At 34.9% G+C, this 25960-nt stretch overlaps 3 protein-coding genes and 1 long non-coding RNA gene across 6 annotated transcripts; 2 read left to right on the top strand and 2 right to left on the bottom strand.

Annotated features, from left to right (window-relative positions):
* Positions 1–6493: 6493 nt before the first annotated feature.
* LOC147472728 (protein RRP6-like 3) lies at positions 6494–13699 on the bottom strand. The gene is made up of 11 exons (XM_086588354.1): positions 13133–13699; positions 12786–13036; positions 12610–12708; positions 11856–11939; positions 11440–11526; positions 10684–10804; positions 9778–9962; positions 9643–9681; positions 8549–9066; positions 7971–8469; positions 6494–7730 (listed from the first exon to the last, which is right to left on the bottom strand). Exons 1-11 carry the CDS (start codon positions 13329–13331, stop codon positions 7050–7052), a joined length of 2763 nt encoding a protein of 920 aa, XP_086444480.1. The 5' UTR covers positions 13332–13699; the 3' UTR covers positions 6494–7049.
* Positions 13700–16136: 2437 nt separating this feature from the next.
* On the top strand, positions 16137–19037 carry LOC147472727 (uncharacterized). Its single transcript, XR_015210724.1, has 2 exons — positions 16137–16557; positions 17988–19037. It is a non-coding gene; the product is annotated as an uncharacterized LOC147472727 (long non-coding RNA).
* Positions 19038–19700: 663 nt separating this feature from the next.
* On the top strand, positions 19701–25919 carry LOC147472725 (protein transport protein SEC13 homolog A-like). Of its 3 annotated transcripts, none has more exons than XM_086588324.1 (3): positions 19701–19925; positions 20074–20991; positions 25424–25919. In XM_086588324.1, exon 2 carries the CDS (start codon positions 20084–20086, stop codon positions 20987–20989), a length of 906 nt encoding a protein of 301 aa, XP_086444450.1. In that variant the 5' UTR covers positions 19701–19925; positions 20074–20083; the 3' UTR covers positions 20990–20991; positions 25424–25919. The 3 variants fall into 3 exon arrangements, with proteins under 3 accessions (XP_086444450.1, XP_086444451.1, XP_086444449.1); XM_086588325.1 differs by lacking the exon at positions 25424–25919 and adding an exon at positions 24114–24351 and having other exon boundaries at positions 19766–19925; XM_086588323.1 differs by lacking the exon at positions 25424–25919 and having other exon boundaries at positions 19766–19925; positions 20074–21173.
* On the bottom strand, positions 20072–23488 carry LOC147472726 (amino acid permease 2-like). The gene is made up of 5 exons (XM_086588370.1): positions 23382–23488; positions 23185–23280; positions 22627–22841; positions 22400–22539; positions 20072–22271 (listed from the first exon to the last, which is right to left on the bottom strand). The coding sequence occupies exons 1-5, from the start codon at positions 23486–23488 to the stop codon at positions 21954–21956; spliced, it is 876 nt and encodes a 291-aa protein (XP_086444496.1). The 3' UTR covers positions 20072–21953.
* Positions 25920–25960: the final 41 nt, after the last annotated feature.

Raw genomic sequence — 25960 nt, 5'->3', positions numbered from 1 at the left:
AACCCATAATTGTTTTAACAATACAGAGGATTCACAAGTCATCTGCTGAAAGGTAAGCCTCTTGGGTGTTATAGATATATTGAGACCACAGGATAATCTTTTTCGGTAAAAACCACTTGATAATTCCTTCATTAACATTGTAATTTTGAAATTTCTATGTTTTAAAGTTACACATTACATGGACGCCAAGGGTTCTCAGCTGATAAAGTGGTATTTAGCTGCATGCAAGACCTAGGCACAATCAATATGGTTAGAGATATTAATTCTTAAAATCAAATGGAAACCAATATCGTCGAAACAGTTGGCCACAATAACAAGTAATTACCAAAAAAAATAATCACAATAGTAAGTAGATTTACAGAGTGACAGGAGTCATCGCATTAGTAAGTTAAAACTAGTGGAGTACTCAAAAATTAACCTATAGTATTACGAGTTAGAGTTGCCTACGATGTTTTTTTTTTTACTATTTTTTTTTTGTTATAAAAATTAAATAATCATGTTCTACAATAGATGCCTTAGTCAAGCCTAGATATGATTGATTACATAATAACCAATATTTTACACCCACAATTAAAAAAATAAAAAAATTCCTCGACATATCGAAACTTTTTTAGTGATATTATTTTGATGAAAACTAAATACTAATGGCATATAATAGACCGCAACCACACTTATGTTTGAATTGATTACTTAACAACTAACTTTTACGTATGACACAAATTTAAATATATTTTCCTCTTTATTCACCTACAAACTATAATAGGCTCCCTACTAGACATCGATTACTTATCACCCCAATTTAAATCTAGTATTGTTTTTCTCGGCACATCAAACAATTTTTTTTTGTTTTTTTTATCGACAACAAAATACTTATGGTCAACAATCCCAACCAGGTCGATCTAGGTGTGATTGATTACTTAACAAACAACCTTTACGTACACCTCAATTTAAATATAATTTTTTCCTCGACATATTGATTTTTTTTTTTTTTTTTTTTTTTTACTATATATTGTTTCGTTAAAAACTAAATACTTATGATATATAATAGTTCTCATTGAATATTTTTGAGGTTCTTTGTGAATTGAATATTTTATACTTGTACAGAAAACATGTTAATACTTGGCTCGATTTCTACCCCATAATGTCTAATGTCGCATTTTTTTCTCTTTATTCACCTACAAACTATAATAGGCTCACATCAAATGATTTTTTTTTTTTTTTTGTTTTTTTTATCGACAACAAAATACTTATGGTCAACAATCCCAACCAGGTCGATCTAGGTGTGATTGATTACTTAACAAACAACTTTTACGTACACCTCAATTTAAATATAATTTTTTCTTTGACATAATGAAGATTTTTTATTTTTTATTTTTTGTTTTTTGTTTTTTGTGCTTACTATATATTGTACAAAGGTGATCAACCAAGAAAGTCTTAAGAAACAATTCGTAATAAATTCTTTGAGATTGGTCGGAAATATGGAATACGCCATTACCGTGTGAGACCAAATAACGAGATAGGGTTATGAGAAGATTGAGTTCCAACACATTTTCAGGGAAACAAACAAAGCAGCTTACTTTATGGTCATGTCTTATGGCACGAAAGATTATAGAACAAACTACAGAGTCATCACATTAGCAAGTTAAAACTATTGAAGAACTAAAAACCTATAGTATTAGAGTTAGAATTGCTACGAGTTATTACAAGTCAACACACATCAAAACTTGTTGACTATTGCCTGACAAGGATACTAATACAATGGCGGTACCCATATTATATATTAGAGACGCCTTCAAGCCCAAGAAAAATCCCCTCAGACCTTTCTCTTTGTATATCAACCGTATTATCTGTCTAGTTGTCAACTTTATTTTCAAACTTTGCTGCCTTCTTTTCTTAATACAGTCGAAAGGTAAAGCCACAATTGCTACAAAAGTTGTGCAAACATAAGGAAACAGCTCCCTTAGCACCCTTAGCGCACGCGGAGCCCGAATGCTCCTATCTTGCAATAATATGACAAAATCATAGTCATATGGTTTTGAGTTGGATGCCCAAATCTAATACATGTATATGGTCCTAATGATTAATAAAAACCAAGGAAAACACGGTATATCAAGTCAGAAGGTGCTAATAGTATAGAAAATTAACAAAATCAGTCTAGATTATTACATCAGAATTAAGATAGTCATAGAAATGTCATGAGATCATAAGTGAATCTGTAGTCTCCATGCAAGTCCCATCTGGTAGCCAGCCAAGTCTACCTGAAATAGTGGAAGAAAATATTAGAAACCATAATTTTCAATGAAATTTTTGTTTGTTTGTTTTTTTTATCGGTAAAATTAGGATATATATATATATATATTGAAAATGGAAAAACAATTTGGAAAAACAATTATAAAAAGGATGAGATATTCAACAACTACAAGTAACAAAACAAGAAAATTTTCAAAACAAAAAAGAATATCGAGTGAAAATAATTTACGTGTTGATAAATTTATCAATCTTGTTTGATAAGATTGAGAAAACAATATCGATTGAGAAATATAAGATTGTACACTTAAAAAATTTATCAATCTTATTTTTCCTTGTACACTTATAAGATTGAGAAATATTATTTTATAAATTTACTATTACTTACCTTTTTTATATAGTGAAAACTACTTGTACAAGGAAAAAAACAAGATTCAAAAGTGTTATCTATAACTACCAACATTTTTAGGAAGTGGACAATTTAATTATTGAGATTTGTAATCATTTTATTTTCTTTTTTACCCTTACATAACTACCAAATTAAATATTTTCATAAAAAAAAATATAATTCAATTAGAGGTCGGATCGTCTCCACCCGGGTGGAAAACTTTAGCTATTACACCTTACAAAATATTTTTGACATGTGTCCCTTATTTAACACCCAAAGTAACGGTGTTACTTAAAACCAAAAAACAAAATCAATAAAAAATCACTTAAAAAAAAAGAAAAATTCAATGGAAAATGGAAAAAAAAAAATCTCCACCGTTTTGTTTTAAAAAATGTTCTCTCTTCTTAAACAATATTCTTATTATTATTTCAATGAAATTGCCAAATTTTCTATTGAAATAGAAAACCACATTTGGATTTAAATGAAAGTCGAAAATACAATCATAAATTATCACATAACTTCACAGCATTTGATTAATACTCAAAAAATAATCCAAAGAACTGATTAAAACTCAACTTGAAGTAAAAAAGATTAAATTATTCAAAATTATGATTAAAGCTCAAAACCCAATCATCAAATTACTAATTTGTAAAGATCAAATTGATCACGTAGAAAGGAATTTAATTGATTTTCAACCTAATATTGAAAATCAATATCAATCAAAAGTTGTTGATGTTTATTACAATTAGTGTTTTGATGACTTGATTATAATTAAGTTATGTTTTGATGTTTATTACAATTAATTTTTGTAATGATTTTTTTTTGTTTTAAATAACACCGTTACTTTAGGTGTTCAATAAGGGGACACGTGTCAATAATATTTTGTAAGGTGTAATGGCTAATGTTTTCCACTTGGGTGGAGAAGATCCGGCCTCATTCAATTATAACCACCTGTTTTGCATTTTTAAATGCATATGCACAAATATAAACCACCAACAGAAATATAAACCACCAACATAGTAAACTTATTTTAAAATACTAATGCATTTCAAAATGTATATGCATAATGATATGCAGCAATTTATTATTTAGTAGTTCCGACCAACTACTGTGAAATACAATAAGTTGGTTTAGGGTTTAGTGTCTACAGGTTTAGGGTTTAAGCTTAGGATCTAGTTTATAGGGGTTTAGAATTCGGTATCTTGAGGTTTAGGGTTTATGCACTTAGCACTTAGGGTTTAAGATTCGGTGTCTTGAGGTTTAGAGTTTATGCACTTAGGGTTTAGTGTCTAGAGGTTTTTAGGGTTCAAACTTAGGGTCTAGTCTATTGGGGTTTAAAGTTTATTCTTAGCGTCTAGTTTACAGGGATTTAGGGTTTAGTGTGTAGAGGTTTAGGGTTTAGGCTTAAAGTCTAGTGTCGACAAATTTAATTTTACACCATATACATTTTAAAATGCAAAGCAGGTGGTTGGTTATAAGTGAATTCTAATATTTAAAAATGCATTGTAAAACATTGAGATCAAAATAACTTAATGAATTTTAAAATGTTGATTTAAAGTACAATACTAAAGGTTTACTTTCAATTCAAATACATTTTAAAATTTATGAAATTTTAGAGACTATGGAGAGGGAATATCAATAGGTGCAAATAATCAAACGATGGTATTTTAGTCAATTGCTGTAGAAAATGGGTTAACATGTGTCAAATTATGGTTTTGGTATAAAAACTAAAAGTACTATGCCTAGGCTTTAGAGTACTACGCATGTTTATGTTGCTCGACAACACATTACAATCATAAAAACCTACTAATAGAAAAAAAACACTTCCACAAACCTACTAATAGAGCCTAATACACATGACAGTGAAGACAACCTTCTGGTCGACGTTATACTTGATTTTACAAAATTTAACCATAACATAGTCCAAGCGACACGCCAAAGCGAAGTTTGAAGTTTAGCAAGGTAATCTGTTTAAATACTAACCATTACATTTCAGTCACAAAGTGAATTGCGTCTTCGCATGGCACCATTGCAAGGAGTTGCGGCTGAAACAAAAGTATTACTTCCTTCGAATACAGAGAAGCCTATGGCACTCTCTGCCCTCTTGAACAAAACACTTTGGAATATCATTTGAAGCTCCAAACCATGTTAGTTTAGTTTAAAGAAAGGTTGCTTAATCTTCTTATTATTATGGAATGGTTGTGATTAATTCAACAATTAAGAATATACTCAGTGGAGCTTTCAATGCATTACTACCTAATGAGACTAGATGACTTCAATCCTAAAGATCGCCTAAAAAATTATAACATAGACATATACATTATCTATCATCTCTGCGACTATCGTTAGGTCATAGAAGGAAAGCCAAATTATATTAGAGAGCCATACTAAAATCTGTAAATGGAAGTTTTAGAAAATGAACATTTCTTGTTAAATAGACACGTTAACTAAAATCTTTAAGGCTGGAATGCCCGAACTCCATGTGCCCCATGGTTTACATAATGTTATGTTCCCAATGATTTACACTAACCTGGGGAACTTTCGAAGTTTTCAGTACATATAGTCATATAGAAGACTGCAGAACTGCTTAGATCCACCTGATTTGACATGGCAAATTACCAGCAGTACATCATGATCAGGAGGTGTTTAAAGTTTTAACATCAGTTGAACTGATCTTTTGCAGGTATCTATTTTCTTTGACCTTCTCTTCATTGTCCAACATTATTTTCTGTATCCTTCCAAAAAAGAAAAGAGTTCTCTCGATGACGGTGAGGAAATCACTGCACCACTTGTTAAGTTCCCCAACGCATTGCAAACAAGAACAGATGAAGCTTAGTCGGGCTTGTCACTGTAAAAATAATCTGACGCCCTTCCAGTCTGGGTTCATGTAAAAACTTAAGCATATTTAGATGTTCCGCCCAGTGTAGATACCAAGGTTTTGTAAAAGTCATTGACGAATTGGGATCCCCGACTAGAGGGGATTGAGAGTCCAAGTGCCCCACAGGTTGATCTCTTACTAAAAGGTTCGAGTTTTATTGTGGCCCATGGAGATCAAGTCGAGAAGATGCAGAGAACGTTGTTGCTCATGTCGCATTGGAGCACTTGAAGACTATCTTCCCTATACAAATCATTAATGTGAATCTCAATTTCGTAATAGATGGTGTCTGTTGGGACATAAACATTAGATTGACATTGACTCTCCATTTTTATAATTCCAAAGCTATAACTTGATATGCCTTAGTACAATTAGTAGATGACACATAATGTAATTCAGTTTTTGCAATGTGAATTTGTGATCTCTCTCTCCATTAACCTTCACTAAATTCGGTAGCCAACTGGTGATATATGGAGTTTAGGTGTTAGTTTATTGGAATTTTATTTTGGAAAATTTCCATTTGCTGTTGGTAGACAAGGTGAGTGGGCTAGTTTAATACTTTAATGTGTGCTATTTGTGTATCTGCACTACCTGAAGCACCAGTTAATGCATCTAGAGAGTTCAAGAATTTTATTGCTTCTTGTTTGCATAGAGATCCTGGAAAACGATGGACTACAACGCAGCTACTTTAGCGTGCGTTTATTACGACAAACTAGTATGCCAAACCATAACACCCGTTTTTTTTTAAAGGTTTTAAACCCGTACCTTGAATGCTACAAAAATGAACACAGGAGATATTGGAAAAAAATTCTTCCAACAACTATAGGAAATATTTTTAGAACGGGCAGCCAGTATTCCTTAAATGCATATCCGAGTACATACATAATGATTACCTGATTGAAGACAAACAATCTGCTGCCAACCCTGCAAAAAAGAAACAAGAATCACAATGATTACCTGGGGTAATGGGTGAAACGAAAGCAAAAAGACAACGCCCATTCTCTTCTGCCTATTATAGGAAAACAATTAAAATAAAAAGTGCAGAAGTGCCCGAGTCATAAAACATTCGAAAAGAAATGAAGCAATATTGTTGTGTTTGAATATATTTTGAAGACAGATGAAAAGAAGGGTAGCAGAAATTTAATTTTCTGAAATGCACTAGTCTGTGGGCACTATAAACTAGTGCAGGCTACTTGATGTCAGATACATTTGGTTAAAATTTCCCTAGTATAATAATCAGCATGGAAGAAGGAGAATTTTGGCAAAGCCTGACAGAAGCTTGTGAAAGCTTGGGAGGCCAAACACCCAGTTGGAAGTACAAGGTCAAATACCCATGTGGAATAAGATCAGTGTAGATATATCTACACAACCACTACGGCAAGCTCCTTTATTCAAGCTTCAACCAGAATAAAGGCCACCGGGACAAGAGCAAGATACCTCGAGATCCAGATAATGTTTTATCGCAGAGCAAGCACTGTCATTGATATACACACTGTTGCCGTAAGTGTAGATTTTTTAATGGGATTATACACACTGTATTCACCGAAGTCCCGTCTTCCTCTGGCAAAACAGTCTCCGGAAATCAGATGGTAAGAAACGAGGATGAAGAGCTTCCACAAAGACTTGTCTCCACCTTTGGCAAAATACACGAATTCCATCGTCCCCATATTTCTTTAGCAGATGATCGACGACTTGTTTTCCATGTGGTCCGTGTCCTAACAATGACATTTTCTGATTGTACATAGAAGAGACTGTTCCGCTAGGTTTACACTGTGAGGAGTTATATGTGGAATCTGATAAGCTTTTATCTTCAAGGTCTTCACCTGTATCTGTAGCTTTTCCCTTATTCGAAAGACTTGCTATGTTAAAATTCAGATCCTCACCATCAGTAGTAGCAGCGTCACCTTTAACCTTTGAGTCACAACCTTTATGAATATCTCTTGTACTCGCATCCATATCCATGCCCAGATTGGCTTCTGTAGCAGTTTCCAGTCCATTTTTATAGTCCCATTTAATTGCTTCTGTAAGAGTGTAGGGGCGTATGCTATCAGCATTATTGTAGTTGGCCTCATTTGAAACATGACCACTCGTAGAATGTTTGAAAGGTAATCCTCTTTTCTTCTCATGTTTTCTTCTCTGATGAGGACTCATACCAACTAACAGAGCACTTTCTAGATCATCAGTTGATATTTTCCTCCCTCCGAAATATTTCATCACGGTCTGCAAAGATACAAAGATACTAAGTAAAATAAACTAAGTAAACCCAAAAGTTTCATATCCCAAATAATTAACTTGCTGAACGTCCTAGTGTAAATTAAACTATCAAGGTTATGTTTTAACATCAGATGTGAAACGGAAAAAAGGATCTATTAATGGCTACTCACAAAGCCGTCTATCCTTCTCCAATTGCAGAGTTGCTTTTAAATATTCACCTATACTAAAATATAAAAGCAATCTCACCAGGGTAAGCTCCTCCCTACGTTTTGCCGGCATATTAGGTCCATGACGTAAAAGAGTCATAGCAGCAGCTCGTAATTGCAAAGGAGACACACCTGCCTCCTCAACATTTTCCTCAGACCCAGATGTCCCATCAATAATATCAGTTTGACTTGATTCAGTCACTTTTTTCACAAAAAGCGGGATACCAAATTCTGCAGCTATCTGTCTCTTATGCTTCTCTGCAACTGAATGAATAGCTTCATGGCAGTCCACACAAAGAAGTACAATATCATGAGAACGATGGCTTTTCAAATGCTCAGGGAAATGCATTCTGTAGCATGAGGGTACTATTCGGTATCGTAAATAATGATTCCTTTCACCACAACCGACACATATGTTCTTCTTACTCTGGATATTGAAATCATTATCTTCATCTTCAGGACGACCTTTAGGTTCAAAAAGAAGCATTATACCTGGTGGATCATTCTCAACAAGTTTCGCCAGATCTCTGCTAAGATACCTATAATTTTGAGAAGTTAGCATTGTGAATACATGGAAAATGAAAAATGCAAACCAAAAACACAAGTCTTACCACTCACCAGTCAAGTTTTCTGCGATCACAATAGCAAAGCAGTCGACCATCGCTTGCATAAATCCTACAATTGTGATAGACTGGAGATTTGCATGAAATTTTATTTACAAGCAGTTGTCTAGAACGAGAAGCCTTTCGACCAAACTGTTTGTAAGACTTAATGCCATTTTGTTTGGCAGAGAAACCATTGGTAACTCTCAAATTTGATTTAGTCAATAAAGCATAATTGTAAATAGATAGTGGACAACACCCACTTGGACCCAGATGCTTCTGGGGAAGTGTTTGAAAAACATCGCCTAGGTTGCTAATCTTTCCTGCAAGGAGATCACAGATGTCCTCGAGATGGCTACAAACAACAGGGGAAGGGGAAGGAACGGAGGAACCACCGCCGAGAAATTCCACATCCAGATCAGCTTCAGATATAGTATCATATATTTCTATTGCAGTTGTCGGAACTTTTGATGCAACAGCCACAATAGCTTGATCTGATAATACATATCTCAAACTTTCATCATGCACACGAGCCTGAAGAGAATTTTTATCAAAAGAGTGAGCTTAATTGTCTGGAACAGTCTAAGGAATATTCTCACTGTTGCACATAACAATATATCCAAGAGTTGATGCAGATATCTATTTTTGTCGGACAACTAAAACAAATATTGAAGAAGGATAGCTTGACTAATAATACAAAAAGTGAATTAAGTTATCAATCATATTAGTTAATCCAACAGAGAATTGCAGTTTACTAAATATATAGACAGCCATTTATAAGCTCTTGAAAACATATAATAATGTTTCAGTTGCAAGCAAACCATGAAATGTTTCAGATTCTTTTACTTCCACTATGAGTATGTTTCATTTGCATAACAAGCTAGTGTCAATATCCAAATTACTTTACTCTTTAGTTGCAATTAGTTTCAACTTCCAATTATTGGCAAATACAAATAATACCAGTTTAGAGTCCATGCAAATTCCAAATGTAAAGTGTAAACTGTTATCCATGATTAACCATTTGGAACCAGGTCAACGTCATAAGCATCACAGCGTGTTACAGTAATAAAGTAGTCCATAATTGGATCCTACGCCTAGGACGGCACTAACCATTAAATCCCTCCACATGCACAGACACCCTACAAGCTCCTGAAACCAAAGTAGAAGTTATAAGACATATTGTATCGAAACAAAACCACCAAAAAAAGATGATTAACAATGACAGGATGGACATATACAGCACACCTTGGCTTCAGAATTTGATGAAACACCTCCTTGACCAGTAAAATTGCGTGACAATATTGATTGTGCCACAGACTCTCCAGGGGAGGCTTCAATCTCTTTTGTGTAAAGTTGTAAACAAATCATGTTTGAACGTCGGTTAGCCTCACGAACTAAAGGGAATTCGTCATCAAGATCCACTATATTTTCTGAGAAATATTGTCAAGACAAAAATAGTATGAACATTTTCAACGTAAAATTGTTCATCAAGACAAATGACCAACAAAAAGGAAAAAAAGAAAAAGACTATCAACAGTTTAAGACAAATTTCAGATGAAAATTGGTTCAGAGAAGTTATTTCATCTATGTTGAAGCCACTAGGTTAAATAGAAAGACTACTATAGATAGAATCAGTCATTAGTCCTTAAATTAAAAGTCCAAAGTTTCAGCCCAATAACGTCAGGATGATGTATAGCATCAACTCCTGTAAACACTTTTTTTTTATCGAATCTACTCTATGAATATCAACATAATTGGGCATGTTCAGTGTCCCAGCTTATCTCCAACTTGTCAGCCTCAGCTTCGGGAAGATACTCCTTCATGCATTATGTTTTCTGATAATTTGGCTGAAATGAAGCCCAGAAGTTTTAACTTTTCAGGATAATTTTTCAGTTTTGGAGCAAGTAATCCGTAAAGTAAAAACTTCCTTGTTTATGGGGTCTTTTCTGGATAGAGTAAGAGACTTAATGAGTATTTCCTAGTACTCATCAATTGCAGTGGGATAACGTATCTCCCAAAATTAACAAAATCTTGTTTTTTTGAGGAAAAAGAAAGTATGACAAATGGTATTTCTCATAATGAAATTTCTTCATTATCAGAAGCATCAATACAACCATATAAAACAAAATTAAGAAATGGTGAGAGGTATACCAGTAGTCTGTTTTTTTAGCTCATTAGCCATACAACTTGCAATATACAACAGATAGTGAGCATCCGTACGAGCATATTGTATCATTTCTTCTGAGAGTGGGCGCAACCTCCAGTCTTCACACTGTAATCCAGAAAGACACACAATGAGCAAATCTTAGTTCTTACACTAACAATTAAGATTACAATTCAGTTGGATATCATATCTTTGAATTCCAAGGGACATTCCATAGTCATAAACAATTGAAAGAGCTGGGACGACAGGTAACCCGCAGTTGTCAGTTTGTCACGTATATCTCCATGATTTTCAATCAGTATTTCGATGAAAAGAAGTAAAGAACTATGTGGAGAGAAGAAACTTTAAAATTTGAAAGGTACACAATAATGTTGAGATGCATGTTTTCAGACAACCAGAACTCTTTCTTTATTCTCTTTACGTTTTATGATTGTTATTGCCGACTGCAAACCGACAACCAAACAACACAATCACAAACACAGATGCAAACACATGTATTTCGTACATATTATATACATAGTGCTTAGGCGTATATGTACACATGATAGAACATAGAACTATACAAGTATTAAAAGTTGTGAATCAGTGTCCCGTGTTTCTTTAAATAATATATATAGATACTCCTAATATACAAAGAAAGTCAAGCAATAAGCATACAAAATAAATAAATAATAAATAATAATAATAATAAATAAATAAAAACAGGTCAATCTAAAACTCTAAAAGGTAATTTGAAGCCAAACCTGTAACATTTTGTTTGTGGCTACACCGCAGTACGTTTCAAGTAAATATGCCAAAGATCTGTGCGGTTTTGACAACACCTCACATGCCTGCAAGGAAAACATCAACCAGCAATTTGGGATGCGTATAAAGTCTAGTCTGTGACTGCAAACTACCTATTTCTAAATAACCACCAAGGGAACACGAATAGCAAGTAAGAAAATCAATTGCAATTCAGGTCCCTTCCCTAACATTATTTTTTCCTTTATTTTCTCTGTGTTATACACTAACTGTGAAATGAATTATTAAAAGAAACTCACAATCGGCATTTAGCAAATCTTTAGCCGCAATGAGTCCAGTATCATAACAACCTTGCTTATTTAGACATCTACTTAATACTAATTGTCAAACCTGGTATTGTCAGAACATTAAAACTAACCTTTGCCGTATCAAATAAGTTCACAATATATATGTGAAAGTCTCTTTGAAGCCAGGTCACATCATTATCCGCTCCATGAAAGACCTACATTATAGGAAACTTGTCAAACACTCAATAAACTTCCATGGACATGTAACAGGAGCTAGATGAAATCCAGATTAGCTGAAGCAGATATAATACAAAATAAAAAAATAAGCTATTCACGTGAGGATACCATACGCAACAATTACAGTGCATGACTATACATATGCTTTCAAACTTTTGTTTTTCCTAAATCTCTTAGTCCATTTGGTATTTACAACCAGGTAAATAACTGTATTCAATAAACAAATTCAATTATTATGCAATCTGTTAAGTTTCACTTTTTAATTCTCTCTTTTTGATAAAGCTTCATGTTAATCGGTTTCCAATGTATAAGATCCAGAGATATGTAGAACTCCTGTTATACGCACAAACAAATATTGTATCTCTTGCATAAATTTCAAGTATTTATTTCAATAAATACTAATTCTTTCACAATTACCTCCTTCATACCATCTTCGTACCATGAACTGTGGGAATGTAATTGTCAGAAAGTCATTATTCTCATACCCCAAATAAAAAATTTCTAATCAGATACAAAACTTATTGACTTTGCAACCTCTGCTAGTTCAAACTTGTGCTAGCTTACATTTTCAAGTCAATTTCTTTCCCATTGTTGTCTTTAAATAAATCTCAAAAACACTACCTAACAGAACTACTAGCTGAATATTACCTTGCAGATATTAGGATCAGAAAACACGGGGCGAAGAAGACACATTACATCATGAAGCGCAATAGTATCTACCAAATAATCTTCTTTCTGAGTAGAAATCTGTTCAAAAAAATTCATTAATCCTAAATCGAAAACACCACCACACATTTAACACACATGATACAAAACAGACTTACTTGCAACAAAGCCGTAAACCCCAGAAAAGACCGTAAACTATGATGTTCGATATCAACAGCAAAAAGTCTTTCTTCACTCAAAACATCCACAAGCTTCACTAACTCCACTTCACTATCCACCCAAACATAACTCTCCTTCATTTCCATATCCAAATCAGCCCCACCATGAAAAAACCTCGAAAACTCAACGCCATTACTTTCAATTAACTCCGTAATCTCCTTCTCATACGGATGCACATTCAGCACATTATCTAAAACAAAAACAATAAAAATGCAGTACACTTTTTAGCTAAAACAAAATATGTATATAAAACAAATGAATATATTGAAAAAAGTGAGAAATGTACCACGGTTTCGATTCAAGTGTTTGAATGGATTATATGAGTTATCAGCTAATACACGTTTAAATGAAGACTGGGGCTTGTTTAATTCTGTGTCTAGGTAACAAATTTGAGGTGGATTTTTATGATTACGACGTCTTTGATAAAATGCCACAGAGAAGAGTGAAATGGCTGTGAGGGTGATTATTGTCAGTGTCAGCTTCATTTTGTCCTTAGTTTTGGTGATTGGGGTTTTAGTTTATGTTGTGTGAGTTTTCAAGTTTTTGAGGAGTGGAACAAGGTTGGGGTTTAATAAAAGGGATTGCGGCTGAAACAAAAGTATTATTTCCTTTGAATACAGAGACGCCTCTGACACTCTCTGCCCTCTTGAACAGAACACTTTGGAATAACTTTGTCTTCGTACCCAACTTACTAGTTCGACTTAATCTGAACAAATTATGATAGAACGAGTGCTTGGCCATGTTCAATTCTAAAGACTCGACGTGGAAAAACATTCATTGGTTTGTATTGATACCAAATAAATTACCAGCTATCAACATTGCATTCTATATATTGATTTTGGTGATTGAGTTCCAACTTTCAACACATTTTCAGCTGACTTTATGGCCAAGTCTTATGGCATGAAAAATTATAGAGCAAATTACAGTATTGGCCCTTTTGTGGAAAGCCTGTCTGCAATATATGCAAATGGAGTTGTATAACGAGATGGGGTTTAGTACTGGTTGAGATTGGCCTGACTTCTAAATATTTAAAAAAAACTAAGGGTGTGTTTGTTAAATTTTAACTCATGGAAAGGAAAGGAAATAAAATGGGATTAGTCCACTAGTAGACTAGTAGTAATGTAGTATACTGGTCAATTTTTTACAATAATTGTTGGGTTAACTACTATTACCCCCACTACATAAGAGCCAATTAGGGGGTAATTAGGGTCTCTCCTCAAGTACAAAAAAAAAAAAAGTCAATTTAGGTTGACTGTGTTTTTTTGTGTGTATTTGGAGAAAGACCCTAATTTCTTATCTAGTGAGAGAGAAATCCTAATTGGCTCATCTAGTGGGGTAATACTCGTTAACCCATAATTGTTTTAACAATACAGAGGATTCACAAGTCACTGCGAAAGGTCGCCTGGCGATGTTATAGATATATTGAGACCACTGGATAATCTTTTTCGGTAAAATCCACTTGATAATTTTTCTATTAACATTGTACTTTTAAAATTTTTATGTTTTAAAGTTACACATTACATGATTATCAGGAAAAAAAAAGTTACACATTACATGGACGCCAAGGGTTTTCAGCTGATCAAGTGGTATTGAGCTGCAACACCTAGGCCCAATCAATCTGGTTAGATATATTAATTCTTAAAATCAAATGGAAACTAATATCGTCGAAACAGTTGGCCACAATAACAAGTAATTACAAAAAAAAAAAACACACACACACACACACAATAGTAAGTAGGTTGACAGATTGGCAGAAATCATCGCATTAGTAAGTTAAAACTAGTGGAGTACTCAAAAACCTATAGTATTACGAGTGTTGCCTACGAGGTTTTTTTTTTACTATTTTTTTTTTTTATGAAAACTAAATACTCATGTTCTATAATAGACGTCCTAGTCAAGCCTATATATGATTGATTACATAATAACCAACATTCACACCCACAATTATTATTATTTTTTTTCCTCGACACATCTAAAACTTTTTTTAGTGATATTATTTTGATGAAAACTAAATAGTAATGGCATATAATAGACCGCAACGACACTTATGTTTGAATTGATTACTTAACAACTAACTTTTACGTATAACACAAATTTAAATATATTTTCCTCTTTATTCACCTACAAACCATAATAGGCTCCCTACTAGACATTGATTACTTATGGCCCCAATTTAAATCTAGTATTATTTTTTTCGGCACATCAAACGATTTTTTTTGTTTTTTTTTATCGACAACAAAATACTTATGGTCAACAATCCCAGCCAGGTCGATCTAGGTGTGATTGATTACTTAACAAACAACTTTTACGTACACCTCAATTTAAATATAATTTTTTCCTCGACATATTGAATTTTTTTTTGTTTTTTTGTTTTTACTATATATTGTTTCGTTAAAAACTAAATACTTATGATATATAATAGTTCTCATTGAATATTTTTGAGGTTATTTGTGAATTGAATATTTTATACTTGTATGGAAAACATGTTAATACTTGGCTTGAGTTCTACCACATAATGTCTAATGTCGCATTTTTCCTCTTTATTCATCTACAAACTATAATAGGCTCCCTACTAGACATCGATTGTTTATTGCCCCAATTTAAATCTAGTATTGTTTTTCTCGGCACATCAAACAATTTTTTTTTGTTTTTTTTATCGAAAACGAAATACTTATGGTCAACAATCCCAACCAGGTCGATCTAGGTGTGATTGATTACTTAACAAATAACCTTTACGTACACCTCAATTTAAATATAATTTTTTCCTCGACATATTGATTTGTTTTTGTTTTTTGTTTTTTGTTTTTACTATATATTGTTTCGTTAAAAACTAAATACTTTGATATATAATAGTTCTCATTGAATATTTTTGAAGTTCTTTGTGAATTGAATATTTTATACTTGTATGGAAAACATGTTAATACTTGGCTCGACTTCTACCACATAATGTCTAATGTCGCATTTTTCCTCTTTATTCATCTACAAACTATAATAGGCTCCCTACTAGACATCGATTGTTTATTGCCCCAATTTAAATCTAGTATTGTTTTTCTCGGCACATCAAACAATTTTTTTTTTGTTTTTTTTATCGACAACGAAATACTTATGGTCAACAATCCCAACCAGGTCGATCTAGGTGTGATTGATTACTTAACAAATAACCTTTACGTACACCTCAATTTAAATATAATTTTTTCCTCGACATATTGATTTGTTTTTGTTTTTTGTTTTTTGTTTTTACTATATATTGTTTCGTTAAAAACTAAATACTTATAATATCTAATAGTTATCATTGAATATTTTTTAGGTTATTTGTGAATTGAATATTTTATACTTGTATGGAAAACATGTTAATACTTGCCTCGACTTATACCCCATAATGTCTAATGTCGCATACATAATAAAGAATGTAACATCTTTTTATCTTTTCTCATACCTACTCGAAACTGTCAATATATATTTGTATGAGATAAATTTGGTTTTGTCTCTTGTTACAGTCGAGCTGGTGGTATAAATTTGTTGTAGTTCCTGCTGCCACTGCTGCTTTTGGGGCCTTCCTTTTCCACCCTTTTCTGCTTCTGTAAGGGGATATGTAGATGCTGCTTCGCGACTCCGGGGTCTACAACAGCTTTTCAACACGCTGGACGCAGGGTGGAGTGCAGTCTTTTGGGAGGGCATGTAAAGCCGGTAGCTCGTGTTTGCTTTACTGAGGTAACTTATAATATTTTACATACTAGCTTGTTAAATTTATTTGGTGTGATAACTTTCATGTGTTGGATAAAACCTAAGTACTAGGATTGCTTGCCTTAGAACAATCAAACTTTTACAGGTGGTAGATGTCTTGATGATGTGCATAATTATTAAATATAGTATTAATCATTGCAAAGCTGTCTTTGGAGCACACTTGGTTACCGTTATAAACAAAGACACATTGGAGGAAATATATCTTTTATCTACATGCATTTCTATGTTACTTCCAATTCCCAAATACTATCTTGGTACAAATTTCACATACCACGAGCTTCTCTCAATTAGCTGTACGTTATTGGTTTTATACTTTGAGTGTTGTGGAGGTAAATCATCAATTTATTGCATGACAAGTCAGGTAAGCTTTCAAGCATGCAATGTCTTAAAAAAAAACATTCATTATGCTCTTACTGGTTGTTGAGATGTATAGTTTAGTAGTCCCACCTGCGACATTGAAAGCCTTGCATAACAATATATAAACTCATGGGCCTCTCCACTCACTGCCAATTGATTTTGGGTTGGATGCTCCAAAGCTTAAGATGGTATCGGAATAGGCTATTGTGCTTGGTCGTAAGGCCCGTTTACTTCATGTCATTCCACTATGTTTATATGTCTATATGTTAGGCTCAATTGATGCCACACACAAGGGGGCGTGTTGAGATGTATAGTATAGTCTATCATGGGACATTGAAATCCTTGAATAATAATACATAAGTTCCTTGGACTCTCCACTCATTGCCAATTATAAAATGGGAATATCCTTATACACTTAACTAGAAAAAATTCAACTGGACCGTACTTCTTATCTGCCATGTATGGTCTGGAATACCTATTTATGTGTTCTTATTATACTTCACTGTGCGACAATCTAGAATGAAAAATGTTGAAATGTGCATACCTGAGCATACAAATATAATATCGCGTGATGAATGCCATTGAAATAAGTAGAATTTGTTGTACTGTTAAGTTGATAGCCCACTTCTAGGATGACGCAGTCTTCTGATTTTTCTGAAATTGGAGTCAATGACTGATCATATGATTTAGTGCCATACTATATTTTGTTTGAACGTTTTCATTTTCAGTACAATTTTATTATTGGCTTATTGCACATGGACATGGTTTATTATATGAATGATCTGCCTGAATTGATGATGAACAATGTTGTCAGTTGTCACCTATCATTACATCTTTTATGTGTGGAAAATGAGGACCTTGGATACTGGTAGAGAAAATATAGGTTTTGTTGCTACTTTTGAAACATTACACACTTCCATTTAGTCCATAATTCATGTTATTTTTTGTTCATTGTTCGCTGCTCCTTTTTGTTTTTTGTTTTGTTCTGTTTTGTTTGTTTGTTATCACATTCTTGATGAACTGATGATATGCTTCTGCAGCTATACAAGGAACTTGTTTGTCCTCTTGACAACTTTGAGCTATTGATCTTCTCCATGGCTGGTCCAGAAGGCAAGTCATTCCCTCTCTGTCCTTACTGCTACAATAATCCTCCATTTGAAGGGATAGACACGCTTTTTAGCAACAGTAAGACTAGTAGTTCAGGCAAGGGAGCTGGAATGCCGCGGCTTCATGTGCCCACATCCTACTTGTCAACACTCTGTAATGGCGCAAGGAGTCTGTGCCTGCCCCGAGTGTGATGGTACTCTTGTCCTTGATCCAGTAAGTGGTCCTAAATGGCGCCTTTATTGCAACAAGTGCAACTGCCTTGTCTTCCTCCCTCAGGGTGTTCATCGGATCTCAACTACGAGAGATAGATGCGTGGAGTGTGATTCAACAATCTTGGAAGTGGATTTCAATAAGAAGACAACACCATTAAGTGATGGAGCCACTTTGCATAGTGGATGCATTCTCTGTGATGACCTACTGCATTCCCTTGTGGAAATGAAGCATGGCAAGTCATTCTATAAAGCACCGGGGAAAAGGCAGAGGAAGGGGCAGAGGCAGGAAAAGGGAAGACCCAAAGATGAGCTTCAGAGATTTTGAGTGAGCTACAGAGATTTGAGTAGCAGTTATAGCTATTTGGTTTGATCTTCGAGCAGTGGATTTTTTCACTGACATCTGTGGACGTGGTGGACAATTTCTTTTCATAGAAATTTTTTGGTCCTTGTCCACAATGTTCCATATACTCAGACATTGTATATGGAGATGCTGTGCACGTAAAAGGGTAAATACAAGCCTCTGAAAGATGTTTGTGAAACATCCTTCCTGCAGGCAGTGAATCAGGCAGCATGTTTTTTCAGTTGGGCATTAGCTACTTGATTGGTGATGTCGAACCTGTTTTTCTGACATAAGAGAAATGCAATTAGAGATGGCAGTTTGTTTAGACGTCAGTGTATACTAGAGATGCCCCGCAACTTGGCAGTTTAACTTTTTCTTTTGGTTCAATGACTTCACCCATATATATGCATATAACTTAACAATTCAATGGTTGATTGCTATTCACATTTTAGTTAATAAAGCTCTTTGGTGCAAACCGGCAAAACCGCAAAACAAATATCGTTGGTTGATATGACATCTTCAAATTCGTAAAACAAAAATAGTCACATGTCTATTATCAAATTGATTGTATTTGCTGAGTGCTGACATTTCATCCATCATTCACATATTTGAATTTCAAACTTGTTACTTGCCCCCAAAGCTAGTAAACGAAGGTTGTTATATTGAGTTATGGACAATAATGGTTCAATCACTTTCATATTTCACACCTGCCTTATAGCAAGTCCAAGGGGGGGCTATATGAGCTGTTAAAGGTAAATATAGCACCCAAACCACAAAAATATCATTCCAATGGGACTACTAAAAGGGTTTTAAATTTGGAAGGAGTCAAAAATCCAGCCAAAGTTAAGACTTTCGTTTGCAGCTACTATAATAAGTTCGGGAGACGGACGGCATAGTTTCTGCCGTGTTTTAAATTTTGACGGACAGCAGAAACTGTCCCGTCCGTCCAAAAAAATTTCAAAAAATAATGGATGGACGACAGAAACTATTCTGTTCTTATCATTTAACACTTCAAAATATAAAACATGATTGGATTGGTTTTTTGATTTTGGGGAGCCAAGTTTGGTTGGGCAAGCTAAAAGGCCTATATGGCAGTTATGTGTGACACTTTTGGCAGCCCAATTTAGCAGCTCTCCATTTGACTTGCTCTTATAAACAAAAACTTGGGCTTGTTTAGGCTTGAATAAGTTCTGGATCACCAAAAAAAAACGGCCCAATTTAACACTTGATCATCACATCACATCTCTTCTCTTGACAAAACAATCTCAACCTCAACAAAGATTAGTTTTTTCATACGTTTCCTCTAAATCTAATATCAGGTACCAAATTATATTTCCTAATAATTCATTTATATTGTTTAAATCTAATATTATCCTATTATTAATCAATCTCAGACCGATTTGATACTTGATTTATATTTTATTGATTGTATTTTATTCATTATTGTGTTAAAATTGTGTAATTTAGAAACGAAGATATGCCGGGTCAGAAAATAGAAACGGGTCATACGGACACAGTTCATGATGTAGTGATGGATTATTACGGAAAGCGTATTGCTACTGCTTCTTCGGATACTACGATTAAGATAGTTGGTGTGAGTGGTACCGCTTCGCAGCATCTTGCTACGTTGAGTGGTCACCAAGGACCTGTTTGGCAGGTTGCGTGGGCGCATCCTAAATTTGGGTCGCTTCTCGCTTCGTGTTCTTATGATGGGAGGGTTATAATTTGGAAGGAAGGGAATCAGAATGAGTGGAGTCAAGCTCATGTGTTTAGTGAACATAAGGTGTCGGTGAATTCAATTTGTTGGGCTCCTCGTGAACTTGGGCTAGTGTTGGCTTGTGGATCTTCGGATGGGAATATCTCGGTTTTTACTGCTGGAGCTGATGGTGGTTGGGATACTAATCGAATTGGTCAAGCTCATCCTGCTGGTGTGACTTCTGTTTCGTGGGCTCCGGCGTTGGCACCTGGTGCTTTTGTTGGAAATGGATCGCTTGAGCCAGTAACAAAGCTTGTTTCCGGTGGTTGTGATAATACTGTTAAAGTTTGGAAGCTTACTAATGGAGTGTGGAAGATGGATTGTTTCCCTGCTCTTCTAATGCACACTGACTGGGTGAGGGATGTGGCATGGGCGCCTAACTTGGGGCTTCCTAAGTCGACTATTGCAAGTGCTTCACAGGATGGGAAAGTTGTTATATGGACCGTCGCCAAGGAAGGGGATCAGTGGGAAGGCATAGTTTTGAAGGATTTTCAGACCCCAGTGTGGAGGGTTTCGTGGTCTTTGACTGGAAACATATTGGCTGTGGCTGATGGGGACAACAACGTAACCCTGTGGAAGGAAGCAGTTGACGGGGAATGGCAACAAGTGACTACTGTTGAGCCATAGAGGTCAGGTTCATGGTTTTTCTTATCTTGCTACTACCATCTAAATGTTCTGATGTTTTTACTACATTGTAGTAGGGATTTTACAGTGTAATTGGTATGTTTGTCTGAATAAGATTGTGGTTTAAATATAAATGACTGTTGTATGAAGCTGTTTGGTTGGTGTTAATTTCAGTTTTTTTTTATTAGATTTTTGTTGTTTGTTAGAATGGTTTTTTGTGGTTTTTTGTTATGTCGGTTTGAGCTTGAGGAAAAGTGTTATGGATGATCAAGTGAGGTTGTGTGAATTGTTGGAATTGTATAGTTTAGTTTGATTGTTGATTTGTGTGTAACTTAGGAACAAAATAGGAGAATGTGAATGTGGATCTTACCCAATTTTTGGACGAATTCCCAGAAGAGAAGAGTGAGTGAGCTCCAATTATCTGTTTAGAAAAGTGCCAATCTGCAATCCCCAATTGTGCGTATCAAAATATAGAAATTGCTGGCATTGGAATGTGCTTTAGTATTAGGAAATTGTGGACACATAAAGATATTGATGTGCTGTTTTAGTATTTTACCAATGTCTGAATGATCGCAGACCCAAACTGCTGGTGATCGCCTAAGTGTTTGTGTGAGGCACTTTCAGGCATGGCACTGTGAATGATTTTAGCTATTTGTAGAACCTAGGAGGAAAAAAATGCACTTTCAGTCATGATAGTATGATACTGTGTAATGGTTTTACTTGTGTAGGAGCTAGTAGAAAGGATCATATAGTTTGGTAGGTTATTTTGCTTTTATTCCTGCCTTAAAAGAATAAAATGCGAAGAATCTGGTTCCCTGGTTAATTTTCTATATAGTCATCATCTTGTGTAGCAATTTCCTAAACAGTCTGAGGCCTCTTTTCTTTGGCTATGTTGCTTACGGAGTTACGGTGTTGTGGTTGTGCCTTGGGGTGTAGCTTGTATACGAACATTGTTTCTACTTCTCATCTAAATAGGCAGATCCTTTTTATGGTTATTTTCGAGTTGTAGAGGAGATCCACTTATGTGTATGTGCATTGTGTGTTTTGTTGAATGTACCTGATATGCTCCAACTAAATGGACTACAATTGCAACATTAGCAATATCAAGTAACCAGTAGGGGTTTTTAAATCCAAATCCAGTCAGAAGATTTCCAGGGGCATCATTTCCAAAGGCGGCATAGCCCATACATCTGCAGAGTAGATAGAACACTATAGTCACTATGATGCTTATCGAGGTAGCCTTTTTCATTGTCTTATACTCTGCTGGCGGAGATTTTATTGTATCCTACATACAAATTAGAGATTTTAGTGTATCCTATATACAGTTTTTGGAAGTTAACTTCATAGAACACTTCTGTCGTTAGAGATTGGATACATGCAGCAGAATCCTTTTGTTCTTGAATACAAAAGTACCTGAATTTCTATAAGGATAACAGAATAAGAGTATGCAAATGCAATAGCTCCCAGAGCTTGCATACTGCGCCAGAGCTTCTGTGTTGCTGTTACATCCCCTAGGCTGATACCCGTCAGAGTCCCTTTGAAGCTACCATTTTCTGCATTTGAGTTGGTCTGATCATTAGTGAGTGTGTGTGTGTGTGTATTTATATGGAAAATGCTTTGCATTTAATGTAATGAAGTACCTGCAACTTTAGTGACGCCAAGACTTAGGCCAACTGTAGAATAAGTAAAAGACATGACCGCTGCTACTATAGAGAGCCACCAGACCTGATCAAAGTCTGGGATTTGGGAAAATACTAGTTCTGTGATTCCAAATGTTATCATGTACCCATTGCTTGACATATGACAGGGATCTTTTCCTCCACTCTCATGTAAACAGTTGGATCTTTTTATTGCCCTACAAATAGAAAAGAAGATTAATAGGATAGCAGAGAATTTGACACTAAAGGGAAACATAACTCTTTTCATAATATTTATGGACGCCACCAAGTATGTGCTACGTGAGCACTGCACAGTATGTTTGTATCCATTTTTGGAAGTTTTTGTACAAATTTGTCTTTGTTCTCTTATCATTTTATTCCAATCTGCTCTATAATTAGCTCACAACCATTGCATGTGATGATCATTTTTGTTGTCAGAAACTCGTTTCATTCTCCTATAGTGTGTTGGTCAAATATATTAGAGTTTGGTAGATATGACACTTTTTTTTGTTTGATAACTCTTTTTGATATTACACTCACATCATGCTGACTGAAGCTGCAATTGTGTATCCGATTGCAACACCGAACAAATTCAAATACTGGATTAGCCCACAAATCGCAACCTTCCGCCCCCCCCTGCACAGGATAATGCTTAGAAATAAGATGTTTTCCCCGTCTTTTTAAAAGTGAAAATATGTCCATGTAAGTGTAGTTCCTTGTCCCATTGGTGGGATTACCAGATCTGTAACATTGAGAAAGGAGGTTGGAGGTGTAGAGGATGACAAGTGCAAAAATGACCATGACCGTGGGTCCAGCCACCCAACCGAGCTGCCCTATAGCCCATGCTAAAGATAGAACACCAGATCCTATTACGGCTGTAATTATATGGGACGTCGCAGTCCAAACAGTACCTGCACCACCATAAAGCAAAACTATGATTAGATCCAAGTGATAATTAGACAAGTGACAGAAGGTTGTAGACTTGTAGTAATCAACTTGAGAGATATATGAATGAATAGATGATAATTACTTTTTGGCAGATCCACACCAAGGTACCAGATGTTCATATCTTTGATAACGACTTTCATTTCAGAGGATGATACTTGATACTCATATTTCCATAAAAACCTGATTGGGGAGGACCTGACGTTAGGGTTTTGTTTGTAATACCTATCTCATTTTCCTATCTCGTTAGACAGACAGTAATTGTTATCAGTACAATCTTTTTCGAATTTGTCTGTGACATGTTTCTTGAAGCGCACATTAGATGTTCCATATCAGTTCCTTGCATCTCCCTGTAGACCATAAGGTCAGATATGCTTTTGAAGTCTGTAGTTGGTTTCGTATGACAAGGTCTCAACTCCTATAGCTGAACCTCCTATATTTCTAGATTGGAGTTTTGAGACTGTTTGCATTATGTTCCCTATTCTATCGATTTTCCATTAAATTTCATCATTTATTTCGTGTAGTTATGTGTGGAGGACGATGGAGTGTGATGTCACTCTCGAAGTCCTATGATCATGTTATTATTTCTTTTATGATTTGGTACATGTCTGAGAAGTTAAAACTGCTAGGGGTGTATATGTTGTTGCTCATACTTGGAAGTCTTGATCTTGTTGCAATATTTGAAAGACTTTGTGTGGAGGATCTGTTTACATAAATGATGAATTGATGAGAATTTAGGGCCTGCTTGATAAAAATTCCCGCTTGCTGGGCAAATATGTAAAGGGAAAACAATTTCCCACTTCAACTTTTGCCGGCAAACTACCTAGTAGGAAAATAGAGTTTTGCCGCTGCTTGTTTCGTCAACAGGCAAATGTTGGCAAATCTCATTTGCCAGGTTTGGCGGTGCTTGATAACACAATTTTTGCCATTGGAAAATAATTTTTGATCAATTTCACCATTCGCTTCTCTCTCTCTCTCTCTCTCGGTTAGCCTCCTCAACTCTCTCTCCCTCTCTCAATTTTGGTCGAGTCTCTCACACTCCAGAATGTGCTTCTCTTTGCAAGCAAGGTTAGCCTTTCCTCTTTCACCATCCGCTTGTTTGAGTATCTGGTAGTGTTTAGCTCTTTTTTTAATATTAACCCTTTAGATTCTTGTTTGATTTCTGGTTAAATACCAAGTTTTTGATGTTGCGATTGCTATTATGATACTTTTATCATGGGATTTCTCGTTTTAGATGTGAAATTGCACTTGTTTTAGTTGAATTGACTAGTGTTTCTTGAAATTTGCTTGATTTCAGCTTGATAAGCTATGTTTTGATGCAGTTTGACGTTTTCTGTAATTTGAAGTGTGCTTCATGTTGCAATTGTTATATAGGTAGTGAAATCATGAATTTGTCTTTCTCTTTGTGATATTTCACTTGAATGGCTAAGTTTTTTATGCAATTTTGATGTTTGTGATACTTTCTCAATGCAAGTTATCAGTTTCTTGCTCGCTGGGAGTAATGATTAGTTGAAATTCTATATTTATTTTTGATGTGGGGATACCTTTTTTTATGATTCATTATTGATTTTGGTATTGTAAGTAAGATTAAGAGTTCATGAAATGAGCTGTTGGTTTATTTCTTCCAGATTGGTAAATATGACTGTGAACAACAACAATAAAAATCCTTCCATCCAACAAACAAAATCAGATATCATTTTCGCGTCACTTGAACCCTAAACCCTAAACCCCATCCACATCAACGGTGCCTCACAAATAAACAAGTTCTTGTTGTAAGATCATTATTACTTTACCTTTACCTAATTTTGTTGTCAACATATTCTTATAATATCAGCTAGGGGAAAACAGAGCTGGGATAAGACCAAAAGTGAGTTTAAGGTTGCAGAGAAGAAAAACTCATTGGAGGCTACTGGATGAGCAACTCTGAGTCACCCTTTATGCAGTGCCTTCTTTGCTTGTGAATGGCAGTGACAAGGCTAAATACATCATAAGGATTGGAAGTTCTGACATTTGAAATCAAGATTTAGCAATTCATCTCTTGCAGTGGGATATTGTTGTTGCAGCAGTTCATGAATCTTCGAAATACCACCTTGGGTTTATCTAAGATAGGCTACATTTGTCAGTAGCTTGTTCCAAATAGTTTTAGGAACCTTCTTCATGTTCTGTATTCTTTGAGTTGTGTCAGGATCATCCATATACTCTTATTTGTCTTAATCTTGATTAGTTAATGTAAGGTGGTATAGCTAGTTTTAATTTTGACCACACATTCAATCGTTATGGTTAAACTAACGATTGATCAGATAAGTTATGAAGCCAAACCTTCTTATTCACTTCATGCCTTTTCATCTGACCGACTATTTGCTTTTTTTTT

Source organism: Coptis chinensis, unplaced genomic scaffold, assembly GCF_015680905.1.
Source record: "Coptis chinensis isolate HL-2020 unplaced genomic scaffold, ASM1568090v1 utg912_pilon_pilon, whole genome shotgun sequence".
In the NCBI taxonomy this organism is placed as follows: Eukaryota; Viridiplantae; Streptophyta; class Magnoliopsida; order Ranunculales; family Ranunculaceae; genus Coptis; species Coptis chinensis.
Note: the sequence above shows the minus strand (reverse complement) of the source record. Positions and strands in the feature narration are given on the sequence as shown.